Source organism: Pseudopipra pipra, chromosome 5 (assembly GCF_036250125.1).
Source record: "Pseudopipra pipra isolate bDixPip1 chromosome 5, bDixPip1.hap1, whole genome shotgun sequence".
Classification (NCBI taxonomy): domain Eukaryota; kingdom Metazoa; phylum Chordata; class Aves; order Passeriformes; family Pipridae; genus Pseudopipra; species Pseudopipra pipra.
In genome coordinates, this window is record NC_087553.1 from 13897326 (window position 1) to 13913547 (window position 16222).

A 16222-nucleotide genomic window follows, 5' to 3' on the forward strand; every position below is an offset into this window, starting at 1 on the left:
CAAACAACGAGCTGAGACCAGAGGATCTGACCAGCAGCAGAGCAGCTGTGAGAGGAGCCATCTCTTACTTCTGGCTGAGCAGCACCCCACTGCCATCCTGGTACAGCACATAAATCACAGCTGTCCCTCCTGCAAGACCCTGTCCATCCCTGTAAGCACACAAACTGTAGGCATCAAGGTTTATTCTGTCAGGGCAAGACTCGAGGGGAGAAAGCCCACTAAGTGGTGCTCTGCAGCCAGGGGTGTCCATCAGACCCACCCAGCCACATCTGGCTGCCGCACGGACCAGGGGCTTCACAAGCCCTAAATCTGCAGCCAATTTCCTCGCAGGCAGGGGGACAGGGAGCTGGGAAGGGACCTGAATTCTCTTCATTGCACTCCTTGCAGGCTTCAGAAACACCCCACTGCAGGCTGAAGTAACCCTGGATCTCCCCCAAACACTGCGGTGGGCAATGAGGGCGTCCGAGCCGCAGGCAGGGACACACACCTTGCACAGTGTTGCACACACGTGCCCTCCCTTGACTCATGCCTTGGGACACAGCAAGCTCATGACTAGACCTTCAAGTGTGGCCAGACAGGGATGACTTCACCCTACAAAATAGTAGGAAAATCAGCCCTGGATTTACAGCAGCTGTTTGCAGTTGAGATCGGGCACAAAAGCAGGCTGGCCTGAGTTGGCTTACACTTAGCAAGAGCCTGGCACATCCCAGGCTGGGGATAGCAGCAGTCCTAGTGAGGAGCTGCATGCTCCAAGTGGGTTAAGGTTGCCCATCTCTGCCATAGTGAAGAATCAGTACCACAGTCTTCCTTGGTTTTATGCACACCTCAAACTCGGGCCCCACAGAGTATTTTCCAGGATCCTTTTTCAGCTGATAAAGCCCACTGGCACCGTCAGAACAGAAACCCTGGGCTCTCTCAGGCCTCTGCTTGTAGGGGAGGGGGCTGAGGGCAGCCTGAAGCAGCACATTTTTGTGCTAAGTGGGGAAGAAGCATCAAATTCCCATGTGATGAACGGCTCCATCACCAGCCAGGCCCTCGCTGAGGGCGGTGGCTGCTCCTGTCCCCCTTGGGCGTTAGGGAGCTCCCCTGTTTCCCAGGCCCCTGCCACAGCTATGGGTTCCCCTACACCACCTCTGCCTACCCCTGACAGGAGCCTTTACACCTTCTGTGGCTCAGGCAAACCTCTCTGTCATTGCCTCCCGTGACCTCAGCCGCAGCCACGCGGCTCCTCATCAGCGCGTGATGCCAAAGGTAATGGCCCCACTCGAACGCCACCAAGCACGTTTCTTCAGCAAATACCTCCCAGGCCCCGCAGGAAATTTCATCAGCTCTTCCTGCTTTGCTTGCTGCTGCTGCCTCAAATTTTGGGAGCCCTGGCACCCTGCCTCTCCCCAGGCAGGCCCCTGCTGGCAGCAAGCAAGGGCTGGGCACCAAGCCCTGTCTTTATACCTGTTTGGCTCCTCCAGGGCCAGGCAGCTGCTGCTATCCTTCCCACCAGCAATATGAGGAGCAGTGCCTGCGCTGCACAGGGGTGTGCACGGGGGCTTCCTCAGCCCTCCTCAAACTGCAGGGATAGTGGCAGGAGGCTGCCAGTCTTCTTGGAGGCCACTGTTGCACCAAGGGTTGGTCTCTCATAGGCAGCAGGAAAAGGGACAGGGAGCTGCTGGGGAAGCCCCCACACCAATGACAGTGGGTGTGCTGACAGTATAAGTCACACACCGGCCAAAGCCCCAGGCTGCTCTTGCTCCTCTGAGTTTCAGCCAGCAGTGACTTTCTTCAGCCCCTGGTAGCAGGGCCAGAGCATGCTGTCACCCCCTCCTGCCCGGCCCTGAGGGACACAGTATTGCTTTAAAAGCTGGCAGGAGGCTCCCTGGCAAAGGCAGCAACCCCAGCCTGGCTGCCCCTGCAGACAGCAGGATGGGGGAGCTGAGCCAGAGCCAGGGCAGAGCCCCAAGCTGGCCACAGTGGCCAGGAGCTGGCAAGGAGGTGGTGGCAGCAGCTGCTCTCTCCCAGGGGGGACAGCTTCCTGTCCCAGCAGCAGATGCCACCCCACATTCCCAGTCTGCCTGTGCCACAGCGAGCAGCTCTGGCCGCCCGCCGGCCCCACAGCCTGGCCTCAGACACAGGGAACAGCTCCTGCAGCCTGGGGGAGCTTGGCTCCAGCCACGCCAAGGCAAACCCCAAACCACAGGCACAGGTTCGGCACGGTTGGAGGTGAAAGCAAAGACAGCTACTGGAAGTGGCTGGGGTGTCATTTGCCTCTGTAAGGGAAACACACCATTGCTCTGGGAACCCAGCCAGGCCAATGATTTTCCCATCTCATTTACAACTAGACTGGTTCAGATTTTACGCCAACTGTGAAGTGCCTCCGTGCCCTGTTGTACCACTACAGCGATGAGGCTGCTAACAAAACGGAATCATGGTGAATCTCCAGTGCAAACATCTCCCAGCTCAGAAACAGTAATGTCTCAGTTGTTTAAAGATGAATTTTACTAGAGAAAGGCAAAGGTAAAGCTCCTGGAAATACCAGAAAATTTCTTCACTATGAGCGTGGTGAGACACTGGCACAGGTTGCCTAGAGAAATTGTGGATGCCCCATCCCTAGAAGTGTTCAAGCTCAGGCTGGATGGGGCTTTGAGCAGCCTGGTCTGGTACAAAGTGCCCTTTGCTTATGGCAGGGGGGTTAGAACGAGGTGATCTTTAAGGTCCCTTCCAACTCAAGCCATTCTGTGATCCTACGATAAGACCAAGCTGGAAAACCCTCCCCCTGCACACACATGGGGCGCTTAGGCTCACATCCCACCATCCCTCCCCAGGGAACTTACCTTCCCAGCAGTGGTGAACAAGGAACTGGTTACACTGCAATCCACTTGCAGCAACTGCCCACATGATGTTTGGCAGTTTCCTCCAGCATTTTTCCTACTTTGCTCATCGTTAAAATAGCTGAAGATGATCAGGTGGGACACGCTCGATGCTGCCTGAGCTCAAGGCCAGTATTTCTCCTTCCAGGGCAATATGCACCTAGGAATTAACACACGTCCTCTCCAAGGAGCTGATCTTTTTAAGAAACTTCACTGAAACCACATCAGTGCTCAGCACTCCTGGAAATCAGACTGGACAGTTTCAGCTTGGGCAACCCAGACAGAACAAAAGCACTGAGCAGAAGGAGGGTTTAGTCCAAACAAGTTGCTTTGATGCCACACAGGAGGCAGGGGTAAAAAAAAGGGAAAAATAACTCAATTTTGCAGGGAAGCCTCAAATAGCTTCAACCAAACTGAACTCAGCTCCTCCATCCTAATCATATGCTTCATTTACTTCCAGCTCCTTAAAAAGTTGGGCAATGGCCTTAGACACTCACCTTGATTGCAGCACTTTAATCCATACTCAGGATACTTGGCACCAAATGAAGCAAGTAATTCGTGGGAGAGGGCAGAGCATGACCACAACTACATGCAGAGGAGGTAGGACACACAATTTTAGCCTGCCCAGAAGACTTTTAAGTATTACTCTGCTTTCTGAAAAGAGAATAAGCCTAATTCACATTCGAACGTGGAAGCTACTTTTAGTGACGTTTGTGTGAAATCTGATGCCAACATTCTCCACCATTCCTTGAATTTGCGTTTCGTAAAAAGAGAAAATAAAACAATAATACTCCATCCTGAGACCTCAAGCTGTTGAGGTCATTTACAAGAGCTGTCTCTCTTTACAAAGTCACTGCAAAACACGTATCCTGAGTCAAGCAACTGACAAAAGCCACAGCTCAGCTGCAGATGCCCAGACTTGGTGTGAGCCAACACAAGAGGAGGATTAGGCGTATCTTGCCCAGGCAGTTCCCAGATGTTTGCTGACAGCTGAGGAACAGCGATGACAGAGCAGAAGGCAGTCTGGCACAGGGCTGTTCTGGTCAGCACCAGCCCCACTCCCTTCCCAGCCAAACCCCCCTCCCTCCTGCTCCTGCCAGTCCCTAAGCCTGCATACCAGGAGAAGATGGTCAATCCTTTATAGGGAGTGCAGGATGGGAGGCATTTCCTTTACACAAAGAATTTAAATCCAGGCCTCCTGAATGTCTCAGTCTCAACTCACCTAAAATTTCGCCCACAACCACCAAGGTCTCCAGCACTCACCCTCTTCGCCCTGCCAAGCTCTTCTTCTTCGCAGCCTTGGTCCCTCTCGCTCATTTTTCTCCTTGCAAATGCTCATCTCCCAGTGCTTCTTCGCCTATGGCTTTCCAGTGCTGTCCATAAATCACAGTTTCTGCTCTTTTGAACACATTTCACCCATTCTCCACCTGGTCAGCCTGTTCCTTTCCCTTTTCTGCCTGTTGTCATGTGGCACCCAAGACACAGTGGTAAGCGTTAAGCCCTTTTAAACCTTGGAATGAGGAAGGGGATAGTCTGCTCTGAAATCTGCAAGGCCAGGAACTTGAAAACTGAGCCACTAAAAATTTTTATCGCTTAAAAAAAAAAAAAAAAAAGGTAATTTTTGAAATTATAGTCAGCCCAGCTTTGAAAGCTTGGCGAGTCCTGACCGAGGATAGCCAGCCCCAAGACCACACTGCTGCTTTATGCCCTCACTCTACACCACGGGTTCAGCAGAGCTCTCCACAATGAAAGACCAAACTTGGCAGTAACACCAATCCCACTTCGTTCCTCACGTTACTTTGAAAATATGGCAGAGGTGAAAACTGAGCAGACCGTCCCAGGCCTATCGTTCTCTGCCAGTCTGGAATAAATGTACGTCAGGGGAATCCTTATGACAAGCAGCTCCATGCAGTGGTAGCACCAGACACACTCAACACCTTCCCTCACACCACCACTGGCCCCATACTACAAAACCAGCAACTCCATTGGGCATCACAGTCTGGACTTCCGAAAAATAATTTCCTTGGAGATCAGCACCGTAAGGAAGAGGCAGCACAGTCCAGGCTCCGTCGGCCGCGATGTTTAACTGCACCAGACAGCACCGAAATCTTAGAGCAAGACCAGGCACACACTTGATGTGAATCACAGACATCGAGAGGATGCCACACGGCAGAACTACTGTTCCAGCTGCACAAACTTCCCACCTGCTGGCTTTTGCCAGAGGAGGCACACAGCAAGCCCCAACCGCGTGGGAACGGGCCTTTAGGCATCAGTTTGGTTTCTGCACCAACAGAAGTCTCTTACCTACAAACCTGGCTGGTATGCACTGGGAAGGAAGAAAGCAAGAGTGACTCTTTCAAGCTTCACACACAGCACAGAAAGACCCAAACTAGACAATAATCCATTTGGTTCTTTTATTAGCAGAAGTTAAGAATACAGCAAGTAATAAGATCCCATCTTATATGGAACCATCACCAGAGTCCCCAGCCATCAAAACCCCAGAATGTGCTTCATTGCTTCCAACAGTAAGCAATTTTTAAAAAGAAATATACTGAACAAGGCCACTATTTAATGGGGAAGGAAAGAAGCTGTAGGTCCTAACTATTCTATGGCAATAACCTGCACACAGAGCAAGCAAGCCTCTGACTGCTGAGAGTAAGGCATTCAGGTGCCAACCTGGGAAGAGTTCTCAGCAAAAGCTACAGAAAAGTGCACAGCTAGGTTGTTTTTATTGGAACACACAAACTTCTTGAACGGAGAGACTGACTGGGTTAAGAATAGCAGGTGGAGTACTGTGTTTTTGTAATAGTTCTGTGCTGTGTAGGACCAGGTTACAATCACCCTTCAAGGAGTGAACGTGGGATGATCCAGGATGGAGACTGTCGCTTCTGCTGGTACTGTTCAGAGGTATCCCAAAGCACCTTACAGACAGCTCTGATTCTGATATGTACCACGCTTTTCTGACACCAGCACACTTCCTCCAGTGCCATTTAGCCCTTACATCCAAGTTAATACTGCTCTTTACTTCATATAAGTACCACACAGACCTGTGACAAACCACTTCCAGCCCTACAAGCATCCAGTGTCATGATCCTACTGAGAACCTGTCCCCCTAAACTTGCAGGCTCTGCTGCAGCACCTCTTTTTGCAGCTGACCTTGCTCTCAGAGGCTTTACTCCATTCAAGGGGAGAAGCTTAATATCCAGTCAACTTTAGGAAGGCATTCTGCTTCTATCTGACTAAGCAACTCCCCAAAACACACTCCGTGGCATCCACAGTATGGGAAGATCTTTGCAATCCGAATCTTTCTCTTGAAGGATGAAAACTGAAACTTGCAGGAGTCTAAAAAAACCCCAAACCCCAACAACAAAAGAAAACCCACACACCAATCAACCACCCCTTACCTTCCTTCCTTGTGAAATACAGCATGTTATGAGCTGTTTAACTCATCTGTGAGAGAGGTAATTGCTCTGAATTTCCAGCTAAAGACTCCAAGCAATATCTGTGCCATAACAAACAAAACGTTCAAGTTTCATCTTACAACTCCAAAGATTCTCCTTCAGTCTGGCTTCTGACTGGGCTCCAAAGATCAAGCTACATCAATTACATAAGAGAAGGGTATAGGCCTCCCCTTATATAGGAGGTGCGTCTGCTCCACAGCAATCCAGTTGAACTCTCAGTTTTAGGTTTAGAAATACCAGCAGTCCCATTAGTCCCATTGCTAAAGCACAGATGGGAAGCAGACCTTACTAGGGACAAAAAAAAAAAAAAAAGGAACTGCACTGGGCTGGTTGTGGATTTACTCCTCTTAAAAAGAAAAACCTGCAAACTCCCTTGGCATATGGAGCCTGACACACGAGAAGGTAATGTGCTTGAGGTCTGCAGTAACTGTTAACTCCAAGTCCTGGAGCACACAGCTTCCTCTTTCCAGTCCATCTTAACCCCACCTCTGTTTCCCCTCACATGCTCAACTATCTTCTGACAAGCCTATTACCATCATTTCTTCAGGTCAAACAAAGCAAATGGCAACCATCTTCTCAATGGGGGCCTTTGGGTATAGGCAGGCACTGATGGAGTTGGACTGTTTGCCATTTCATGTGCAGTTATCCCATTATGCTCCAATCCATATGATGAGAACCAAAACAACTAACTGTAAGATCCATCACCCACAACTACACACGCCACGCAAGCTTGGAAGGCAGCTGTCCCACACACTTGGGATGTATCCTTCAAGTTACTGGAGTAAATACCTTTGCTCACACTGTGACCTGGATGACAACGTGACTAATCCAGCCTTCACAACCCTTGTGTACATGTACTGAGCCTACTCCAAGTGCTGGCCAGGACCCCACATTGCCCAGGGCATGCTGGCCACCAGGCAAATCTGCAGGGCCAACGTGCTTCACTCCTGGGAATTTTACCTGGTCCTCCTGCAATCATTTATTTTGTGCAAAATTGAAACAGTGTGTGGTACTTGCATGTTGCATTCTTTACAAAAACCCTTTTCCCCCCACCCATTGTTTAAAACATTTATATAAATTTTATTTAAACAGAAAGTTAGAAATCTTATTTACAATTTGTTTTTCTCCCAAAAGAGCATCTAAAATCAACGCCCGAACCCTCCAAGAGGATATAAATTTAACCTTGATTTTTTTTTTCTTTTTTTAAAAAAACAGAAACTGCTAAGCTATCCCTCCCCAATTCTACAAATAAATATGGCATTGAACAGAAGCCGATTTGGAAAGGGTCCTCTGTAGCTCAATCTGTAGATCCCAAGAATAAATTAGGGTTTCAGAATTTCCCGGTCTTCAAATTGATTTATTCCATTGCTTGAGGTATAGAATTTTATCTTGGTTAGTCAGAATCCCCATGAAGCTCCATGCCTCATCAGCTGAAACGTGGATTCTTCTTAGGTATTCCTTTTGCTAGCCTGTATGCTTCACCGCGCCGGCGGCTGTTTTGGTTACGGTCTCGGGCTGAAGGCTGGTTCTACTGCATCCCATCTTCCTCTGTGCAGCCTCCTCCGACCGTGAAACGGAACTCCTGGAGGTTCGAAACTCCGTGGAAGTGCACGAAGGCGCCAGCCACTACAAAGACGTGGAACAGCTGATGGGAGTGGAACTGCGGGAGAGAAAACACTCCTGTTCAGCCGGGGCACTGCGGGCTCCAGCACGACCCTGCCTCCCAAAAAGCCACACACTCCGCTGAAATACACAGTGACAGGGAGCAGTACCTCACACCACGAGCTGCAGAGTTCTCCAAGTTGTGTGTTAAAGCCCATCCCTCTCCTATCATTAGCCAAATAATCGAATTCTACACACACACACACACACACACACAAACATACCCCCTTCCCTCCAGAGCCACCTTAACCAGCTGGTCAATAAACAAACATAGTAGGTAAGTGCTACAACTCTTCTTTGTGAAGGGACAGCGATGATTTCAAAGCCTTAGGCAAAAGGCTTAAGCAGGACACTTAAAATTAGTTCCTTCACAAGATACACTGCTGATTTATTAAGGTCTCTCTCATACAGATAACAGGTACAAACTCTGCTCTGGTCACAGGCATAAGTTTTACCAAATGGATTTTCAATGCTGTTATTTTACTTCTCTACCATAGCAAAACAGAACAGAAAAAAAAATGGTATTATATTAAAGCCTAGAACAACTAAATGTTCTGAATGAATGCCCAGCATGTTATTGATTATAGTACAGCAGAATTAAAACCATGAGGGAGCTACATGACAAAGCACGCCCTTGTTTGAGGGAAGTCGTACCAATATGGACGATGCTTTTGAAATATTTCTACAAACGTGTGTTTGCAGGCTTCATGGAAAGCTTGGAAAAGAGTTGGTGGTACACCAGTGCTTTTGGAGCCTAGCTCATCATAGCAGCAATGCTTTCTTTGGCCATTTAAACAAACCAAGCAAACTGGTGCTGTGCAAAAGTCACTCAAACAACTCAAGTCTTATTCTCACTTCTAGCCCCTAGGGGCCTTAACTATGCTAGTGGAAGTACAGTGGCCTTCTAAACGTCCACCTCCCCCTCATCTCTACTCTTGCTTCACCCAATTTCTTTCTTTACATCTTCCCTATGTATTTGTCCTCCAGTCTTCACTATTCTTTCCCACATATCAAGTCTCCCCCACCCACCCACTAGCTCACTCCACTTTCCCTTCTCCTAGACCAGAGATGCCTTCAAAGTCCACCATCTCTATCCAGCATTTTCACTGGCTGCACAAGATGAGGAGCCAGACCTGGTGAAGATCCCAGAGAACACACTGAACATCAGCAAAATAACCATGTACTGTTCTGCACAGAAGCAAGATAAAGATGTGTGTTTGTAGGATCCTCAACACACACACATGCACAGGTTCACAGAGTTGCTTGGCCATTTGTTAAAGCTGCCTAGTACATGTGCTGGGATGGATTTGCACACCAGCAGTTACCTCAGACCAGCCAGATTGTGACAACTCAGGAAGAGAGGCACCAGGAAAGCCAGGCTCGGAGAGCCCACAGCTATTTGGCCCCTGAAGACCTATTGCTTCTGGTGCAGCAGTTTGATACTTGCAATAAGAAAACACTGACACAACATCCTTCAGCCTCAAGGGGAACCAGCTTTCACATTGGTCTCCTCATCCAGCCATGCTGTAGACTCACCCAGATGTCACACTTGCCAGGGAAGAATCTCTCCGGGATGCGGGCAGCATATAGTGCAGCACCAGTGATGTACAGGCATGCCATGAGTGCCAGCCAGCCTATCTGCCCCATTGTGGCTGCTTTCAGGAGCCCCTCAGAGATGACAAAGTGCAGAGTGGGAATTACCCCACTAAGACCCAGACCTAGAAATACTCCTGGGAGGTAAAGAAAATGTGGGAGAGTCAGGTTTGAGCACAGTGGCGGTAAAGGGACACAATGAAAACACAAAAGCTACACAAGGAAAACTCAGTATTTGCCAAAGCACCAGGAAGGTGACAGCTCTTGAAGCTGGAGGTGCCCAGAAGAGATTTATTGGAAAGGAAGCTAAAGAATGCACAGGCTTCCTTCATATACCAGAAGCTACTCAGCTATATGTTCCAGCAGATAGCCAAAATATTTCATTTACTGATTGCTCCTGCCAGCTTCAGTGTACGTGAGGCCAGTTACTGCTCTTGGCCTGTAGAGGGAACTGAGACCACACAGACTGTGCCTCACTTCACCATCATCGCTCAAGAGCAAGACAAGGAGAAACAACAAAGAGGTTGTTTATCATACACTGCACAAGCAGTCCTAGGAAACAGAAGAGGGGCAACTGCGCTCATTTGATCTGCCGTGTAAGAGAAACATGGTTTATTTGTTTAGATTTTAGCAGCAAGTACAGAAAACTTGTAAAAAAAGAGGGCGTGGGGGGGGATATTCATGACCCATGCAGAGATTTTAAGTTTGGAAAGCTGATCTCTCTGAAGGTACACCCATAACTTGTCCAGGAAATCTAGATTTACTGTCGACAGCATGTGCAGGTTAAGAAACAAGAAATATTACTATTCAACCCAGCACATTCCACAGTTGCCCCCTAAGCTTCCTCTTTTTTCCTACCTCGAAATGTGAAACCAAATCTGGTTTTGTTCTTTTGATAAAGAGGAAAAAATAGTTTTTGTCTTAACTATGTATTTTATCCAGGCAAATCATTCAGATTAGTTCAGTCATCCAATGATTTGCTAGTGTCTGAGCCTAGTGTTACCAAACCAAGACAAACAGTAGAAGTACACATACACACACCAAGCAGTCAGTCGTTTTTTGGGAGCAAAGTTGCTGGATACAGCTAGAAATACTTTGCACTACCTTTCCTACTGCATGTGTTACTGTCCATTTCAGGAATGCACTTCCAGGACTGGCACTAGCCCTTGTCTGTGCATCCAGTTGGCTATAAAACATATGCTGAAAGCAAACCCATCAAGCTCCCAATCCAAGAATATTAGGTCTCTATAAAATTAAGCTCTCTTAAGTCTTCCCAAGATGGTTTCTCCAAGTGGCAAGTAGGAAGGAGGAAAGGCAGTTAACTTGAGGTCTTACCTGCCCTTACACCCCGGTATTGAGGGGTGGCAAACATGTCCCATTGTGAGACGATTATGGCTGCGATGCCCAGGACACAAATCACAATCAAGTAGATGAAGCAAGGCTGAGGGTTGCAGTAGAAGGAGTAGTACAGCCATGGTACAAAGCTGCCCATTATGAGAAGTGCAATGCCAGAATAATCCAGCCTAGAAGGAAACAAAAATCAGTTTCGTAAGAAATGCAAACCTTTGGAAGTCCTCTCACCCACAACGCCCTTCTTTAGTAGACCAACTGTCTACTTCTCACTGCAAAACTAAATTACTCTTGCTATTGCAGCTTAATTCCTGGTAACTCTTGGCAAATGGCAACTCTTCCACCAATGCCCTCCTGTAGTAATGGACTCCCTTGGCAGACAGGCAGTAAGGCCATTTTTGGACAGTCATCAGCAATACCTTCAGCAACCTTTAGACCAAAACCTTTTGAGGTAAACTCAAATTTGAGTTTCAGATGAGGTAAAAAGCAGCACAAGAGCCCCCTAAACACGGGGCACACAGTATGTTGTGAGAGCACAGCCAGTGCAAACACTTCAGTATCTGACAAGCATCAGTTAGTTATGCACCAGCTTAAGTGAGCACAGAGGAAAAGCGTTGCAATTTTTCAACCACGCTGTTTTTCTATACACCAGTGTGAAAAAGGAAATCCACAGCCATTGCTTTTTACCCCATCCTGACAAAACACTCCTACAGAAGTTGGTGGAGTTATTTTTTCAGTAGGGGACTTTAATAGCTGGGTTACTTTAAAGGTGGTCTTGCGGATTACAGAATCTAGCTTGAGTAATCTTAGGAAATATGAGATATTTGAGCAGCCAGCCAAAAAAGAACATGAAGTAAAACCAAAAGGTCAAGACATCTCGATACACATTGTGGAACTGTCTTACGTAAGTTTAAGACTTAAAGTTAGTCAGAATAGTTGAAATGATGAGAAGTGACAGTTGCATTAAAAATTCAAAGTCCAGCAACTAAGCTCAAGGTATATTACTTACAGCAGCAAGATGCAAGCACATGCCTGCCAAACAGCAGAAAATGATGGAGTTTTAAGACTAAAATGACAGCACAAAAACTCATGCTGAAACAAACTATAATTAGAAGAAGCTGCATTAAATCTCTGCTCAACTCTGTTCCAAAGTACATGCAGTCATGAAATGAACAACTCCCACACTGGGGCTCCAGGCACAAATCCCAGTCCTGTTTTCCCACCTGTTTCCTATTTGGCCTACCCTGTTCCTTAGGCACTTACTTGGAGAAGAGCCGGGAAACACCTTCTGAGTGGCAATAAACTGTGTGGAAGAGCCATGAGAAGGAGAGGCAGAGTATGGCTCCCAAGAAGAACAATCCAACGACCACCTTCTCCTGCACAGGTGCTACAAAGGACATGTTTGGCCGGAACATGTAGAAGATTCCCAGACAGAGGAAGAACACACATCCTGAAAAACAGCAAGGCAGAGAGGTGTCAAGTTCATGCATACTGAAAGCTTTTCTTTAAAAGCATGACTGTAATGTATAGGACCACTAAACACAGGAGTTGCCTGACAGCCAGCAGCACATGCAGAGTTAAGTTACACACTGCAACCACAGCTCTGTCTCAGACTTGGACAGACCCTGTATTTTCACTTGTTTAGCAAGATGCCCGACAACTATAACAACAAAATATCTGTTGCAAAATGTAGAAAGAGAAGGGCAAAGTTAAAAGAAACCCTTCCCCTTCAAGGCTTCTCACAAGCTGAAACTGGTCACAGAAGCTGCAACATAAGTATGTTCCTGTGGTAAGAAATGTGATCTCAGTTAACACCTACACACTCGGGAAGAAAGTACGTACCAGTAATTTATCAACAATTAGGAGATTTTTATTGCATTTGTTTGTATTATATGATTAAGGAAGTCCTATCCAACTCTGGTGGGATAAAATTAGGAGAGGGATACCGACCTGCTAATTTAACAGGTTACTAGTGGAACAGTAACGCTGATCAACGTCACACCCCTTTCTATCTTGCTCTCTTTCTTTGAGAGCAATGAAACCAATTGGCATTAGATTAGAGCAAGCTGACAATACCTAGAAGATGTGTCCAGATGTTACCAGTCTCTGTATGTATTCTGAAGATACTCTTGAAACAAGCCCGGAAGGAAGGCATGGGTGGTCTGTGTCCATGCAACAGGTAGTCGTTGTCCTTCAGCCAGTCAGGCAGAACATCATGGGGAATGACTCTCCATCGGCCCTCCCATACCTAGAAGTTAAAAGATTTTAGTTAAATGCAGCAAATCAAGTGCCAGCAATGCATGGTCAAAGAAAACCCATATTAGTAAGAGTGTTACTCTATGAGTACAGTAAAGAGAAAAGAGTTGATGGGATATCTCTGGGGAAAAGGCTCTACAGTTGAAATATAATGGTTTAGTCACTGTTCCCTATTAAAACTATCATTATGAAGCTGACCTGCACTACCAGAGAAAGAAATACTTTAGCATTTCATCAGACAGGAAGGCTATTGGGCTTTTCTTACTGTTAATGAAGGGAAAGCATTTAATTTCCACGGTTTGTTATTTTACAGGTCATTTTTACCATTTAAGTGAAGAAGCCTACACCTAGTTCTTTCAAAGAAATAAACAAGCCCATTCCTCCACCACAAGCCAACCTGACTACATATCTGCTAGCATTTGGGGCAGTCCAGCAAAAAAAGCTACCCATCATCAGCACTAATAGGGGCCAGAAAGCATGAAGAGGCAAGAGCCCAGCAGCAAGTATCCAACAACTTATTCAGGCTGGGGAAAAAATGCTCCCAGGCTCACAAAAGAAATGGTAACAGATCAGTTAAGGCAACAGGTTGGTGACTCAATTCCATCCGATTTCTTCTTTAAACAGGGAGGGAGTGCATGTGCACACAGCTATTCCTGCAGCTGGTTCCCCATGAAATAAGTGTGCACAGATGTCCTTAGCACTGCTTTGGTAACACAAGACACATGGAGTCTTCAGCTGGGCGTCAGAAGCCGCACTGCCAAGCAGAGGGGGATCAGGGAACTGCTTTATGTACCGGGGCTGTTTCTGCAGTGTTCCTTGGATTTGCCGTCTGGCTAGAATTACAGGAGCAGGACTGAAGATTCCTGAAACACTGAGTTTAAAAGGCTACATTCTTATTTCAGTTTCAACAACAAGAGCCCAGAGTTTTTAAATCAATTCTCCACACTCATGCACGGAAGCGAAACAAAGCCATTCAGAATAACCAACCCAGTTCAAGACTGGGTTCTTAAATACGTTAAACAAGAAAATAACTGGTTTACTTCATGAATCAAAAATGTGAATTAAGGTAGAAAAAGAAGGAGGGAATTCATTTTACACAATCCACTCTGCAAAATGCTTTAAAAGAGGAAAAGATGCATAGTTAAAAAAACCCCAAACAAAACAACAACATCCCCACACAAAAGACCACCAAGTAACTACAATCCCTCTGTAAAAACATCAAAAACAGTTCATAAAAACAGCAGGAACCGATGTATGAAGAGGCAGCATTCCTTTCAGCAAGGAAGGACGGCCAGAGACTGATACAGCCCCATGGTTCTCAAAAGTGCAAAAATTGAGCCAAGGTCAACAATTACAAAACCTACAATGGATTTACTTAGATATGTTTTTAATACAGCATTGTTTTCAAGTCAGGGACAAAGCTTATTCTACAATGGATGCAAATACTGCTGGAAAAGCAAAATATTTGCAAGTCTGACGAAATCTGGACAAAATGACCTTGTAAATTAAAGTGCCTTGAACCAGAAGGCTTTTATTCTGCTTTGCACTCACAGGTGTTTCTCAGGAGATGCACCTGAGTCGCATGATCAGCTTTAGAGTCTCATTTGTAATCCCTGTCGTTCCATGCTTTACAATTTAATCATGTATGACACACTGAGATCCTGAGGCACTGTAGTATTGCTAGTTAGAACACGAGATGCTCATTCAGGGACCGTGTGTACCTCCTCCTCTTCCTTACATCAGCAGCACAGATGCTGCAAGTATAGCCTGCTGCCCGTGGAGCTTCCTAAAAAAGGAAACCACTTCAGCAGTTTCCACATGCCCTTACCTTACACACAAATTCTTCCATTCTCTCCATAGCATGGTGGGCTTGTAGAAGAGGCGACATACCCATAAACCCTTCGTCTTCTTGAGGTGACTCATCATTGTGTTTGCAATCCTCAGAACACTGGGGGGGGGGAAAAAAACCAGAAAATGCTTTGTAGAAAGATGAATAGAGAAAAGTAATATTGTTTTCCATACAAAACTCTGATTTGAGGTCTTGGCAAATAAAGAAGTCTTTCCTAGTACAGCACTGAAGAGGGGAATTCAAAAGAACAAGCAAAAAAATTATTACATTCTGAGGTATCTGAGAGCGACTCACACGTCTAATCCATTCTGCATGTGTTCTCACCAGGTTTGGAAGCAAGCAGTGTTCTTCTGCAAGTTACGCTTCATTAAAGCCCAGATATGGAGTCTGAGGCTTGCAGCCTGCCCACCTCTAGGGAAGGATTACTCCCCATTTTATGTTTCAATAACACTATGTCGGTGTTAATGCCTCTATAACATATTTGGCATTTTAGGGTAATAAAAGGTAAGTCGAGGAGAGGAATCCATTTACCTTGTTATAAATGTTTCACCTCAACTTTCAGTCCAAATCTGAAGATATTCTGTTTAACTGACCCTTCTATTCAGCTCATAATCCAGTAACAAACATTCACTCATTTGTTTGATTTTCAAGGTATTTCAGAAACTAGCATAAAACTTCTGCCAGTTAGACAAAGGCAAGTTAACAAAGAAAAGCAGCAACAGACATCAGTTTTAAGCAAAATTCAGATTAAGAGAAGCACCCATATCCCCAAGGTGCACCACAAAAATTACAAAAAGAAAAGCTAAAAGAATCCGCCGAGATGGGACATCAAGCTGGTACAGACCACTAACAAATTTACAGAAATGAGGTTTGGTAGTTTCCTACCCTATGGTGACTTATCACATCATCTACATGTTATGATACACTCTAGCTTCCCATTTAGGAAAAAAGCAGGGGGGCCACAGAAGTCCTACATTCCTGTTTGCTTACTACAATGCTCACAGCCCATCAGAGACTCCATTCAACACTTCAGCTTCCAAGGTAAACAAATTTGAGAAAGCTGGAAAAAAGAGAATGAGCTTTTTGTACCCTTCAGACTTAATGCAGAGAGCTGCCACTCACCTCATGACCCAGAAAGCTCCACAATCCGTACGAAGACTGGCCTCCTCCATATTTCCCAAAACACTCTT

General features: G+C 46.2%; 1 protein-coding gene across 7 annotated transcripts in view; it reads right to left on the bottom strand.

Annotated features, from left to right (window-relative positions):
- Positions 1 to 5261: 5261 nt before the first annotated feature.
- Positions 5262 to 16222, bottom strand: part of ADIPOR2 (adiponectin receptor 2) — a 53491-nt gene continuing 42530 nt past the window's right edge. For 6 of the 7 annotated variants that reach the window (XM_064654556.1, XM_064654554.1, XM_064654559.1 and 3 more), the window contains 6 exons: positions 15012 to 15131; positions 13004 to 13175; positions 12191 to 12377; positions 10913 to 11100; positions 9521 to 9714; positions 5262 to 7982 (listed from right to left, as the gene is read on the bottom strand). In XM_064654556.1, the coding sequence (XP_064510626.1) occupies positions 7851 to 7982; positions 9521 to 9714; positions 10913 to 11100; positions 12191 to 12377; positions 13004 to 13175; positions 15012 to 15131 (993 nt within the window). In that variant the 3' untranslated portion in view covers positions 5262 to 7850. The remainder of the gene's footprint in view (positions 7983 to 9520; positions 9715 to 10912; positions 11101 to 12190; positions 12378 to 13003; positions 13176 to 15011; positions 15132 to 16222) is intronic. The other variant, XM_064654561.1, reaches the window with a different exon arrangement.